The following is a 15,280-nucleotide window of genomic DNA, read 5'->3' as shown; positions in this document are numbered from 1 at the left end:
TCAGAGAATCCTAAACCTGAAACACTTGGAATAATTTCTCAACTACAGAAAATTATGTCCCTTCTATTATCCAGCCAGCCCAAGTCTGAGGAGGATTTCAAGGACAATGTATGTGTATCCTGATACCTCTGACAGTAACAGTTTATTGCATTTTTCATGCTTGCCAAATTAATGACTGAATGATTAATCATATCTTATATGTAATCCCATTAGCTCCTGGTTTCAATCTTCAGCTACTGAGAATGCCCCTCCCGAGGTGGAGAGCAGACACATCCATCCCCAGGACACATGAGAGGTTCAACATGATTGGGTGATATTCACCTACACATAAAAAATACAATCAGCTCATTTAATTGCCATCTGCCTTTTGTAGTATTGAGCCCAGCATTAACCAAGATTAGAATATTACCACCCCACGCAAGTTTATAATTGAACTTTACATGGTCCAATTCTCATTAGAGCTGTTCCAAAATTGAAAAATTCCAAATCCTTTACCATACATATATATATATATATATATATATATCAACATTTAACCAAGTCCTTTTCTGAGTCACAGAATTTAATTTGCTAAGAAATACCTTAAGAGTTTACTATAACAAAATATTGTAAGGACTGTGCAATCACATTCTTTTACTACATGCTAGCAAAATAACATACTGGACTTAAAGAAGTCTTTTAACCAATTTCCTCACAGGATAAAGTGAACTCCCAAAATCAGACTTTTATGTTTGGATGATTTTTTTCTGGAGTTTAGCCAGTATATCTTTAAAAAAAAGTTTAAAAAATCACACATTTGTTATGTGAGTCACGATCTAACCAGCAAAAGACAACATGAGAAAATAGAAAATTCTTCATGAAGTTTTTTTAATGTAACTCTCTCCTCCAGATTTTTAATTAGTTTTAAAAGTTTAAATGCTTTTTAAAGTGATTTATCAGATAGATATTTCTAAGTATTCTCTGACCAATATAAGTACTTTCTAATGACTGTTTCTACAAAGCTCTTCTCATCTTTCCGTCAAAAAAATAAATTACAAAACCTTGCCTGACTTTTGATTATTTTTAAATTAGTCCTACTGCCATCTTTAGCTTTTATTACTGTACAGTGAAATAGCAATTATTCTGAAATTATTTTATTATATAATAGCCTCCCACATATTCTATTTAAATACCTATTAATGAATTCTTTTAATGTGCCAAACATTGAATTCATATTTTTGGGTTCTCTCATTTAAATAGCATGGATACAAGTTTTTCATTGACAGTAATACCATGTCTTCAAGGTACTGGCATAATACAATTAATTCATGTATCTCAAAAGAGAAGTGGGGAAAATATAATCTTTCTTATTACTTACACCATTGTTACTGACCCGTTGTTTACATAAACCCTTCCTGAGGTGTCATTTCACTCCTGTTCCTGAAGATTTGTGAGCTTATTAGATTTCATACTTCCCTCCAAAGTTCACAATCTTCGACATTTAGACAGGAGGACGAGATACATTTCCCTGGAACTGTCAGACAAATCTCATTGTTGGAATATGTCCTGACTAGTGATTCACCCGCAAATGAAAGCTTACAATTCAATAGAGCACCATCTAATAGGAGACATGGATTAATTCTTATAAGATCACATAATAAAAAAGGCAATCAGAAATTCACTTTGTGTCATTACAATAAGGATTCATCATGCTTTTCAATTCAAAACCATCACAGGCCTCATAAATTTGCTGGGGTTTAAATCTGATGCCAGAATTCCAGTGCGTTTTTATCCCTTTGCTGGAAGAATTTGGTTCCAGGAAATCTTTTCTCTCTCCCTCTTCACCCTGCTCTCCCCTACTTGATTGAATTATTCAGCTAGATGAATTTAACTATGTCACATAAGAGGATGGTGGGAAAAAACCCAACACAGCTACCCCAAACCACACAGTTATGTCTATAAACATCAGTAAACATCCTAACAGAGATGCAGCTCACATCCATTTTCTTGCTACTCTGGCATATTTCATTTGAGCAATTTGCATAAATTAACTGGGCCAAAAAATGTTTTCGGGCAGTGTAAGGTACATTTCTCCTTGAAATATATATGACTAATGCTAACTCAATGAATGCTTTCCTCCATAAATGAGGTCTTTATTCTTTTCATTTCCCTAAAAGAAACCAGAATTACAGCCATCTTGCATCAGCATTTTTCTTTCTTGCAACATGTTATGGATATTTGTCTCACCAGACTAGACAGACTGGGGCAAAATCAATGGAGAACTTTAGTCCAGCTAAATGGCCAACTTTAGTCCAGTTTAGTCCAGCTGCTCTCTGCCTTCTCCTACTCAACCACTAAGGACAGACTGAGAGGTTGAGGAAAAAAAATCCTATCTCCATGAATACTCAGAGAAAACTAGGAATCAATCCTTCTCATCCAAGTGTTTTCTCATTGCAATATTTTAACTTTGAAATCCCATACTCCTTTGTGTTTCTGCTTTTCACAATTTCACTGATTAAGCCAAGATGTTCCAATATAGTCCCTGGATCAGTTATAATACACTTAGCCTTTTAGATTTTGGACAAAAATATGCCATTCATATTGCTTCTCATCTAAATAACCCCCTGAAAACAGCTTATTTAAATCTTCATTGCTGTGATCAAGCATGACAGACACTTTCTACAAATGATATTACAAAAATTCCTTGTAAAGACTGTCTCTTTCTCAGCTCGCTGTTTTAAGCTGAATTAATTGTTGGGGTTTTATTCCACCTGGCATTCTAGCCTTTTCTTTCCTTGTTCTCTTTATTGCAACAATGTTTACAAGCCACCAAGGACAAGCATTAATAAAGTAGAGATTGTTTTTAACAGTAGTAATATAAACCAAGATCAGAGCACATTTAATTGCATTCTCAGGAAAAGAGATTCTGGAAGATCTGTAAAGCCATGGCATGACAGCATTACACCTTCAACACTACATCACCAAAAACAAAGAGCAAACTTCCTTCTATTGACTATAATACATCAGATGCACCATAAACCCACTAAGAAAAAAGTTATGAAAAAAAATCAAGATTCATCTGCTACAAATAGTTATGATGATGAGATGGATACGCAGAAAGTTGAGATCTATTTTAAACCTCAGTAATTACAAAGTAGTTTTTAAAAACATCCAAAGGATCAGCTTTTTTCAGAAAATACGAAACACAAAAATACTTCTTCTAGAGTGGTGTGAGAAGAATACGGCCTGTTTTCTTACAGTCTGCCTCTAAACTCAAAAACTCTCCCAAATAACCTACTCCAATCCATTCTAAATGGTTAGCTAGTGAACCAGATATATTTAATGAGAAGATATTAGTCCTGAGTATCCACTAAAATTTGAAAGTTGAAAATATCATTATGGGTAACTGCAAAAGACAAAGCCACCTGAGCACCAATAAATAACACAATAGTGGCTAGTAAGGTAAGTAAAAGAGAATTTGGAATTTTGCATCTACAAATCACAAGTTCAAATATGAACTGGATTGAAGGACAACGAGAGACAATTTGTCTCAGTTTCAGTCCTGGTGGAAAGTGGGCATTTATTAAAATCTTTATAATGTGCATCACTGACTATCTTACCTGAAGCCTCAGGAAGGAGACCTGTGACTGAAAAGGTCTGAGAAAAGATAAAATGAATCTTTTACAATGTTTCCTTACAGAGACTGAGCACAATGGCAGGGCAATGCACTGAGCTATACAAGTTTTGTGGGCAATACTAAAAATAATTTAAGAACAACTGCAGCAGAGCTGACTTTCCATTGTATATATTTTGATGCTAATCTTATGTAATACATTTGGTGCTGATCAGCATTACAAAGATCAGTGCTCTAAAAATATCTGAACATGACAGATAGATAGATAGTCTTCAGCCTGTATCTCCATCCATTACATTCACTAAAAATAGAATATTAAATCACAGAAGGGCTTGGTTGCACCGGCATGCAAAAGGGTGTCATCTGAGTTGGCTCAGAGAAATACTTGGCTATTTGAAGAAAGGGCTGAACACTGAAGAGTTAATATCCAAGAGTTTTCTTGCACCCATCCAGCAGCATTTTAAGTTGCCAATTAGCCACAATGCCATGGACAACTGTACTCTTTTCAAGGTCTAAAACTCTGCTAGAAACACCAAATGCTGTATGAAAATAAGTCAAGTACAGCTGACAAGCACTGCAGATAGGAAAACGTGTTGTGGAAAGCATATATTTTGAAGTTTTGGCAATATAAGAAAATCTTAAGACCAAAAGCAATAAGAAGAAAATCACATCTCCTAACTTTTGCCTTAGAGATTTATTTACAGCAGGAGGAAGTGTGAATTCCAGATGCAAGAAAAAAAATTACTCCAATCTGTCATTATTTTAAGCTTGCTCTTGAACAGATTTTGCATCTTGCTTTTGTTCAGTCTCAGTCACATATTGGCTACACCCAGAGCTGTAAATTAAAGGGTGCCAGGAAAGGTCCCTGGATCGGGCACGTGATTGTCTGCCCCACCACTCTGGCAGGACACTCATTAGCAAGTTCTTGGCCTGGGCCAACAGCTCCCTTGCCCAGCCTCCAGCTGCAGCTCAGGAGAGGCAGCCCTGCAGACACCATGGCCAGGAGGGCTCTGGCAGGCAGGCACTGCTCTGGGGAAGGGGAGCCCTCCCAGCTGGGAGGCACTGCCTGGCCCCACTGCTCTCAGTGCCCAGGGGTGCCTCCAGGAACCTTCCACTCCTGGGTACAGACATTGCTGCTACCCTCCCACCTCAGAGAGGTGTTCACAGCTGGGATGGCAGCTCAATCCTGAGTGTCTGTCACAAACCCTTACTGACCTTGTGCTCCCAACTGACAGTGGCAGACACTGACACAAACACCAGGGTGACAGCGTGGGGCCATTCAATAGACAGCCCTTATGCAGCAAAAACAAACACGTCTTGCTGATCCTTAAAGGGAGGCCAACACTAATCGGAACAAACCTTTATAATACAAATTTGCCTTCACACAGATGAGACCAAGCTCATCTACTTACTTACATTTACTGTTCTAAGCATAGTTATGTGTTTTCAACACCCTTACTCTCTTTGAAAAACAAACCCAGACCATCTGGGGACAAGCAGTCAGTGATTGGGATATGATGTATATAGTGTTTGCCTCTGAAGAAGGGGTTGACACGACAATGAATTGGTACATTTTCTACTTCTGCTCTTTTTTTTTGGTATTTACTTTCTTAAATTATAATGCACTAAAAAAAATCTGTCATCAAGCACATGCTTCTAATCATTATGACAGATAATAGTACTTTACAATAAGACTGTCCTAGTTACACAATCTAGTACCAGTTAATTGAAAAGTAGATCTCAGTAGATCCTCAGAAGTTTAGAACTAATGTATATTAATTTTAATCACAGAATTTTTATGTTAGAGTCACTTTACATTTAAACATTAAGCCAGTTAAATATTCAGAATTGTTTCACAACATCTGAAATTCAGTTTCACCATTGTATTCACAACCAAGATCAGGGTAAATCAAAGCTTCCCACTTACTTCCCAAGAAATCTTTTGTGCCAGCATATTACTGCTCATATTACTGCTCCAGTGCTCTTCAACTGATGCACATTCTAGAACCATGCATAACATTACATAACTCAAATATTTACTTAAGTAAATATAAATAAATCTCGATATACTACTGAGATCCAGGACAGTGAGAAAGAGGCTGCCTACTCTATATCACAGATATCATCAGCTGATGCTGACTTTTCCCTCAAAACAGTCCAGAATCTTAAGACGTCATTCACCCAAATGTTCCACGCAAATGTTCTTATGTCTGAAGGGTACAGTCATCTATCACTTTTGGGATCAGAATTACAAATTCTCTCTCATTTTGTCTCCTGGCATGTCCAGTAGCAGAGGTCACCAAGAGGTGATTCAACGTCCTGCCCTTTGAGGATATGTGACAACTATTTGAACCTTGGTGCAGTGACTAATTTTTGAGACACTTATGCATTCTCTTTAATCTCAAAATTTGCTTCTGTTCCTGGGTTTTTAGCATTTTAACTTTGAAATATGTAAAATACACCATGCATTGTCTTATGTTTTCTTAAGAAGACCAGGGCAGAATTCTTCAGAATGCCAGGAAGGACTGTGCTCTCTGCACAGGGCTTAAAAATTTCCAAGTGGCAAATGTGATAATCATAAACACCACAACCACTGCCTAGGCTAAAATCCTGATGAGAAGCCAGGCCTCTACCACAAGCTATGAAGGACAGTTTAGTAGCTGAGGGCAAAGGTTAGTAGCTCTCCCAGAGCACTGTCCTCAGCCTGTATTTCAAACCTCTGCCTCATTCATCTGCTTTTGTGATATATGTGGCATCAGCTCAACCACACTGAGTTAAGAGAATTTTAAAAATTATTCAAATTCTCTACTTCCTTCCTCCCTCATTACACCCACTCTCCATCTCCACATTTTCAGGGCTTCCTCTCCATGATTGCTTACAAGTCTGACAGCGGGAAAGATCTCCATTATATCATCTGCCTGCAGCCTCTTCTCTGCTGGAAAGATCCCTTTTTTTAGATAAACTTATTACTCCATAAAATACAATATTCCATATTTAGGAAACACTCCAATTATAGGCGATCACAGTTCCCACCAATTTTAGTCTTTTCTACCCCAACCTTAGAAAAAAATCTGCCTAGTTTAGTATGGCCATGCAGGTTCTTGCTTTGTCTGTACTTCAAGCAGACATGAACTTTGTTTGTGCTCCAGGCTGAGGGAGTGTTGTGTTCAGCAAGGTGCCACAGCTGAACTGGTCACCATGGACTGGAGTGGAGCTAAAATGTGCTCTGCCATCTGGCAACACAGTAGAGTGAGTTTGTGTCTGCCTCAATCATGTAAGCACACAATATCCTTATATAGAAATGTTTTTAAGACAGCTTAATCCACCAGAATTTGCCAGCATAATCGCCCCCACCTGCTCTGAAAAGTAAGTGGGCAATCTCATTTTTACAATGCTGCCTCTGCAAATGACTCTTTGCTTGTTTATTGGACAAAGGATAACCTTGTTTCTGATGATGCCTCTAGTGATGCCCTGTGGTGGGAGGAGTCAGAAGACACAGCCTCCATCAGACAAGGCAGGAAGGATTGCTCTGGGACTCTGATCAAAATTCATAAAGATAGTCTGACAGGATGACTGTAACTCTAGGGAGGAAACTGGTAGAGGTCTCCAGGTTCACAAAGTAGGAGAATCACACCTTCGCTAAACAACTGCATTTCATGTTCACAGCACAACACATTTCATCTATGTGCACTTGGTGGGTGTGTTAGTGTATTTCAATCCACCCACATGACAAGCTGAATAGAAACAGCACAAAAGTAAGAGAACATGCAGTACTTACATTCAGGTAACTGAAATCATCACTCTAAAACCGGAAATAATGCACCAAAAGCCCCAACAACAAATATGGTTTCCACCAGTCCTGTGCTGGGAAGGGAATAGACTAGAGGACCAAAGAGTGCTCTTCCATCTTAAGTCTATATGGACAATGGATCTTACAATTTATTTTTCTCTAGTTGGCAAAATTACATATCTTGTAAACTTCCAGAGCTATAAACCCTCAATGTTTCATGACATCTCTATCAACATCAAACAAAATATAGTAATTGTGAAGTTGCAATGAAGAGATTTTTAATTATAAGAGAAAACACAACATTTCAAGTACATTCAAAATTCAGCTCAGTAAATGACAAAATTACAGGTAATCAACTGGGGAAACACAGTTTTGTTTCACTTTCAATCACTAGACTACCATTTTTAATTTTTTCTATAAATAAATGAAAAATCTGATATAAAGTAGCATGTTAACAAAACTAAACATGAGTTCTAAAGACTGTAATCAAGGAGGCATCTTTTTCAAAAATTAACAGATCAAGTCTGTTCCCTTATTATGGAAGATTACTGCAGAGTATTACTCTAGAGCAGTGCTCTTTGAAATGGGGCACATGCACCACAAGGATTAGGCAAAAGAAAATGGAGTGCGTGACAAAAATATCAACAGTATATTATCAACTTCAACAGTATTATCAACTTGTTATCAACTTGTTATCAACTTCAACAGTAGATGTATAAAAGTTATAAATAAACAAGTATACATATAATGAGGGTGCATGCTCCAAAAGTTTATACTGATCGGAATGGATAACCCTAAATGTTAAGATCACTGCACTAGAGAATCCTGTCGCACAATTACTACTGCCATGTCAAAGGCACGTAATAAAGATGCTGGTGAGTTTTAAGTTCTCTTTTGCACTACTCAACTATCAGTTAAACAAATGGGCAAAAATATCTCTAGGAAGCAGATTTATGAGCTCCTATCTTTTGTTAAGGAGCATCAATTCTCATAAACACCCTAAATGACTCAACTTTCTTTTTTGTTTTCAGGAAATGCAACTTATTGCCTTCTCACAAACCTCTTCCCTTCACTATACTTATTGTAAGTATTGGATGAAAGAGCTAATTTTCCTGATGTGACCAGTTAAACAAGAGCACAACACGTTGTACGTATCAATCAAGACAGATGATTAAAGGTATTTGCAAATGGGAATAGATGGGTCCTCTGGAACTGAATAGAGGAGAAAAGTTAGGGTTCTTTCTCATCTAGGCTACCTCACTTGCAAGAAAGAGTGGCCAGTGAACAAAATCTGGCCCAGTAAACAGACCTTTTGTTAAAATCTATGCACTGGATTACAATGTGCAAATGCAGAAGAGGAAAATTTTGCTCAGATGTTAATATTTGTTAACAACTTTTCCAGTCTGGAATTAGAAGGACGTGGAAATGGTGACTAAACAGAAATCTGGTGGTGTCTGTAATCATTATGAAGGTGTCTGGCCTCTCTGTTTTAAGGAAAATATGAATAAGAAGAAACAAAGTTTAATGGCACAGAGAAAATATACCAAGCACACTTTCTCAGCACCATAAAACACAGGATGAGTGGTGAAGATGAAAGCTAATACTCTTAAATTCACAGAAATATTTTTTAAATCCAGTGCAATGCCTAATTAGCCCTTCAAACTCTGTATAGTAAGAACATCTGCAATTACACTGAGTGAAATTAGGACCATTATTCTGAATGCTGCATGGCATACACCAACCACACCAAAGCACCAGCAAGGGATTGACTACAGATTCACTCAACAGCAGGATGTATCTACATACTGCTGCTTCCAGACCTTATTATCTTCTCTGAGCTGGTTAATAAAAGAACAGGTCTCAGGTGCAGCAAGTTCTTGATGTGGGGAAAGTTGAAAAGGGTACAAAGGCACAAGTAACATTAACAAATGTTTAGGATTTACAGGAAGAGGCTGTTTTTTCTTAGTCATTTTTGCTTTAGGACTGCATGTACAAACTGACAGATGCTGCTTTTGCTCAAAGGTAAAACCTTTGATTCTTGACTAACAATTTTCTTGTTATTTGTCTATTTAAGGATACTTGGAGAAACAGCCACAAAATCTCATTGAATTCCTTGTTATGTGAAACTGAGTAAATAAAAACCCTGACATCAACATCAGAATGTCTCAGCCTTTTTAGAACTGCACATTTCACTTCTTCACCTTTCAAATCTACCTGCAATATTACAACATTTAAAAAAAAATATTAATTACTTTTTAAACTCTCCTGCCCCCACCTTCCTTCACTAAGAATTCTGAGATGGTTTTGTTTACTTTTAATTTGGAAGAGAACTCAATTTCAAGGTCCTGCAGGAAATTAAATGTCCATCTCTAGCACTGCTCTGCTCTAGCTATCAGACATGAAGCATCTGAGCGGATATGTTCCATGGCCCCTTCTCAGCTTTGGAGAGGAGGATTATTGTTGACTCCAAGCTATTGTTGGAGGCTGGATAGCAAGATTGAATTAAGATTGCATTCTTGGCTAAACCACTAAAACATAATGAAACAGTGCTGTCTAACATAGCTCCTATTCTACATGTGGTGCACATTCCAGGCTCAATCTGTCTGCCCAAAAATAGGCACCAAAAAAAGGCTAAGTTGTTCCAGATTATATCCAGAGGGCTGGCAAGCATGGCACAGGACAAGTGGGAGAGCCATGCCCTGCTGGAGAGGCAGCTGGAGGCTAGGAATGATATTTCAGCACTTCAAAGATGACTCTGACACTTATATCTTGGCAACTGTGTTGAGCACTTCTGGCTTTTAAATTTGTAACATATATCAGCAAGGAAAGAAAGAAGTTTTAAAAAAAGGGTAGCTGTGCAATATTATTTTACAATTTGTAGGTATGTGCTTCAAGGACACTGATGTTCATCCTGCCAGTTTGGCTAATCCCTTCACTTAGCTTTTTAGTATTTCAAGTTCGCATTTTAAGTTGTCAAAATCAAGGAGTTTAAGGGCTCACACTCCCTCTTTCCTCCTACATTCTTTTACTTTAAGGTTAGCTATCACAAAGCCACAAATCATATACTTATCAGCCTTTTTCTAAGCATCTTGGTTTTTTCAGGGTTTCTTATGAATTTTCCAGCTGTCTGATCACAGAAAGATGTTCACTTCCAAAGAATCCACTGGCCAGACTCTAACAGAGACGATGAGCACAACCCTGATACTTTCACAGTTACAGCTGAAAGATCTTTTTTTTTTCCAGTTGAATGCCACTATTTGACACCACACTCCATGACACAATGTATTTTTTTTTACCTATGATGACTCTCACAACCTACTAAAAATCCTCATTTCTGTCATGAGCAAATTTCATTCGGAAAATATGAAGCCATGATTTGGTATCTTTAAAAGCAGACTCAACTTAAGCACCATGCTTTAAATAGCTAAGAAAATAAGGCTAACATTTGTTTTTATTTTAAAGTTTAAATTATTCTTTATGGCCTTCATGACTGCTTCACCTGCATTCCTTTTCCATACACCAAGTCAGCAAACTTCCAAGACAATTCATCCAATAGACAAGGTAATCAAAGTATGTGTTGTATGTGTTACTGAATTTCAGTTTTTTCAAAGCTATTCCAAGATGGAAGAAATGTAAAAGGTAAACAGAAACGAAACTAACTAAATTACTGCAATGTTTTGTAGCCAATTGGTACAAAAAAAATATTAGCAGGCATCTTTCTTTAAATAAAACATATAGTAAATGAATGTTACTGGAATCTGAGTCTGCTGTCAGAATTAATGCTGTTTATTAAGTGAACATCTTGTTTACAAATAAAAGTAGTTAGTCATTTCTGGTGGGTCTGCACATTGCAATTTTTTTTTTTCATCTCTTCATAAAAAAACTATTATAATTTCAGCAACAGCCCTTAGGAGAAAATTGTTCATCCAAATTTTTTTTTTGTATGATGACAACATTGAATGTACTATCCATAGGCTTTTTGGAGGCTCTTACCAAAAGGATAAGGCTTTGGGGATCCTTCTATTCAGGTTAACACTAGATACCACTGCATGGTAAATGATTGGAAATATATGACAAATACAAACAAATAAAGGTCAGTTAAACATATGTCAAATAATGCACATATGGAAAAAATACCCAAAATTTCTTGCAACTAGTGAAAAATTGTATTTGAATAGGCTAAATTTTAATACCATAAAGATGCTGTATCATGTAACTGATGTAGTATCAAATCCTGGTTAATAAAGAACTGAATTTACAGTCTTGATTTTGTTTAATGAGAGCTAAAATTTTGAGGTTTTAAAAATTAATATGGCAAATTCAGTTTGGAGTTATACAGATAAATTTTACTGCTATCAATAGGCTGAATTTGTCTGAAGGCAGAATTTAATTGATCATGTTCAATAAATACAATGGAGAGTTAATTGGAAGGTTTTGTCTATCTAGATTGCTTAACTCTTATGTTCTAAATCTACAAAACACTGCACATGAAAAAACATTGTTATTTAGAAATTTAAAGTTACTTACAAGCTGCTCTGATTTTACACCAAAAAGCTGAATGGTCTTCGCCACATTTTTGGCCACAGCTAAACTCAGGTCTGGATCAACAGCAGCCACATTTAGCTCACTGGAAGCAAAGATCACAAATCTTAATTAACAACTGAACAGTGCTGTATTGAATGCTGTAGTGGATCGATAAAGAATTAACTATGAATCCACAGTTACGTGGCACGTCAATTTAGAGAGAGTAACACATACAACCAAGTCTTTCCACGCACCGTAATTCAGTTTACAATTTAACAAGTCATTTGGGAATTTTATGTGCAGTGTTCCTATTCTAGTAGAAATGAGCAAAGTTTAGGAATGACACTTCAGTATGAAATCACTATTAGTAAGCCATTCAAAAATATTGACAGCAATTAACTACATTCAAGCTTTGGCAGCAGCCTTCAAACATTACAGGTGAATACACAGTCATTCAACTCTGGAATTACATGAGCTGTGCAGAAATACCCAGGGGATGCCTTAGCTTGACACAACTAATAAGGTGTGTTTTAGGCAATCCTTCATAGTAAAAGAGGCCCCCAAGGAATGACAGGGAACAAACGAAGAAGGAAAAGATTTCTAAATCGCTTCCAGTACTTTTTGTTCATTAACGTCCCCAGATCTCCGTCAGCTGGGGCTGCATTCAAAACTGCTCTGCTGAAGACAGGCAAGCACAAGAACCATCATGTTGCTAATGGTGAGTTTAACCTCTCTCAAGAGCTGGAGAATCATTAGGCACCCCAGCTTGGAAAAATCTTCTCTGAGAACTCTCTAGGGCCCCAAACGTCATAAGCTGAAGGTCACTCTAGAAGACTTAGCTGAAATTTCATAATTTTCATGTTGTTTTCCTTTCCCTTTTGCAAGGAGCAAAACAGTATCAGTCACCACACCAACAGACATGTTCTGAGCATCTGTAACTCCCAGTCACAAGTACTGTGTCAATATTTAGTATTTTATACACAGACACACATACTGTGAAAACCCCCAATCTTTTTCCAGACTTTGTTAAACAGAGTAGTCGTTACCAAAACCTTATGAGGGAAAATGCACCATTGGTAATTTAGGTATCTCATTCTACACATTCTACCTGGAATAATCATATTTACTTATTATCTTGCTGTTTTACTCTAACAAAGTATTTACATCAGGTATTATCACTTCCAGCCAAGCAACTACCACTTTCCTTTGATACAGTCAGGATAATTAAGATACCAGACACTGACAGTATGTGTAAAGTTTCTCTTCCTGATCTTTTATAAGCTTAAACATTAAAACTTATTTTAAAAATTAATTTTTTCCAGAAAAACAAAATATAGAAAATAAAAAATAAACTATATTTATTATAAATAATAATAAAGAGGTGCCTATCTTGGTGCATTCAGCATTGGTGCAGCCTCACCTTGAACACCATGTCTAGTTCAAGGTCCCACAATTTAGGAAAAATGTGGTGTTATCTGAATGTGTCCAGAGGAGGGCAACAGATCAGGTGAAAGGACTGGAAGGAATGTCCTGTGAGGGACAGTGAAGGGTGTGGGTTTGCCAAGTTTGGAGAAAAGGAGGGGCAGCCTCATTGCCCTCTACAGCTTCCTAAGCAGGGAAGTGGAGAAGGAGGTGCTGAGCACTCGTCCCCAGGATCCAGTCAGAGGAGGAGTGGGAATGGTTCAAACCTGCATGAGCTGAGGTTCCAACTCAGCTTTAAGGAATCACTTCCTTAACAAGAGGGCAGTCAAACCCTGGAACAGGCTTCTTAGAGAGGTGGTCCATGCCCCAAGCCTGTCAGTATTTAAGAGACATTTGAACAATGCCCTTAACATGTTTTAGCTTTCTGGCCAGCTCTGAAGTGTTCACACAGTTGGACTGGACTTATCATTGTAGGTCCCCTCCAACTGAAATATTCTGTTCTATTGTGTGGCACTCTATTTTATCCCATCCTATCCTGTCTAATCCCATCCTATCCTCTCCTGTCCTAAACTCAGATTTGATTTTTGCACTCATCCACTTTATAATTAAAGAGTAATTAACCTTTTACCGCTAAGGAAGTCTCCTTTCTAAAACTGTAAGTTATGAAAAAATACATGTTGAGAATTTCCAATATACATTTCCAATGCCTCATATGTGCATACCTGGCTATAGTTTTAATGATGCTGTCAAGCTCATCAGAAGAGGGAGGATTCCGACCTCCAGGAGGAAAGACAAGATTGATGGGGTCAAACAGTCGAGACAAGGATTTTGACAAATAGGCGGCTTCATATTGTTGCAGTGAATCTTTCAAGGCCTTTTCTGGACTTTGCACATAAGAAAAAGTTATTACATTTCAAATTAAAATTCACAATAGCATTAAATCTTTCCAGACATACAAACTTTGCAATACTGAACCTTGTTTTTCCTTTCTGCTTTTTAAACATATGCATATAAAAAACATTGTTCTGATAAGTCTCCCACTGACTGCTCAAGAACATATTTAAGTCAATACAATTCTCATATAAAATATTCATTTTATCTTACATAAGTCTGTAAGTCATAATAGGCTTGATAAGCCTGTTTCAGTTTGATCTTTCTGATATCACTTAGATGATGTTTATTCTATGATGTATAAACTAAAAACTGTGAATCATAACAACTGAGCATTTGTCACACTCAAATGATTGCAGTATCATCAGGAGAAAGCTAGTGCTGTAATCACAATACATACAAAACTGAATTTTCACCATTTTCCTATTTTTTTCACCCAAAGAGACAAAAAGATAGAACTTGATAGAACTCAGAGACTTTGTGAAAGACAAGACAACCCAATACTGTTAGATATATAGCTTAAGGAAAAGCCTAGAGCTCTAAAATAGCATTAGAGCAGTAACTGCAAGAGGGGGGAAAAGCCTTACAAATTCTCCTGCAGTGACAATTTGAATAACAGTAAGTTTTAAAAAAATATTCTGTTTTCTTACAGGGTGCAAATATTTATATTTTATAGTCATACAGTTCATAATACATACTCATAATCTTCATTTTTTTTGATGAATATGTCCTGTGCATCTTCCTCCATTTGTTGTAGTTCAGCAAAAAGATCAGTAGTTCCACTAGTGTTAAAATTCCTCTGAATATTTTGACTATATTGTTGGAGGCGCTTCCACAAGTCATTATAAAGCCTCAGTAATTTAGGGTACTCTCCTTCAAATGCTTGTTTCAAAAACATAGAGGCTGTAAAATAAAGCAGTAAGCAACACACAATGCTAAGTTCAGGCTAATTTTTTTATTCCTATAAACAACTTCTATCCTTGCATTTATATCAATATTACACAATGCTATCCTAAGTTTAATATTAATAATGTAATATT

At 36.9% G+C, this 15,280-nt stretch overlaps 1 protein-coding gene across 1 annotated transcript in view; it reads right to left on the bottom strand.

Annotated features, from left to right (window-relative positions):
• Positions 1-15,280, bottom strand: part of COG5 (component of oligomeric golgi complex 5) — a 174,264-nt gene that overhangs the window by 29,799 nt on the left and 129,185 nt on the right. The window contains exons 12-14 of the mRNA XM_054631746.2: positions 14,939-15,143; positions 14,072-14,233; positions 11,931-12,030 (exon numbers count right to left, since the gene is read on the bottom strand). Coding sequence (XP_054487721.2) covers positions 11,931-12,030; positions 14,072-14,233; positions 14,939-15,143 — 467 coding nt within the window. The remainder of the gene's footprint in view (positions 1-11,930; positions 12,031-14,071; positions 14,234-14,938; positions 15,144-15,280) is intronic.

This window comes from Agelaius phoeniceus, chromosome 5, assembly GCF_051311805.1.
Source record: "Agelaius phoeniceus isolate bAgePho1 chromosome 5, bAgePho1.hap1, whole genome shotgun sequence".
Lineage (NCBI taxonomy): Eukaryota > Metazoa > Chordata > Aves > Passeriformes > Icteridae > Agelaius > Agelaius phoeniceus.
Note: the sequence above shows the minus strand (reverse complement) of the source record. Positions and strands in the feature narration are given on the sequence as shown.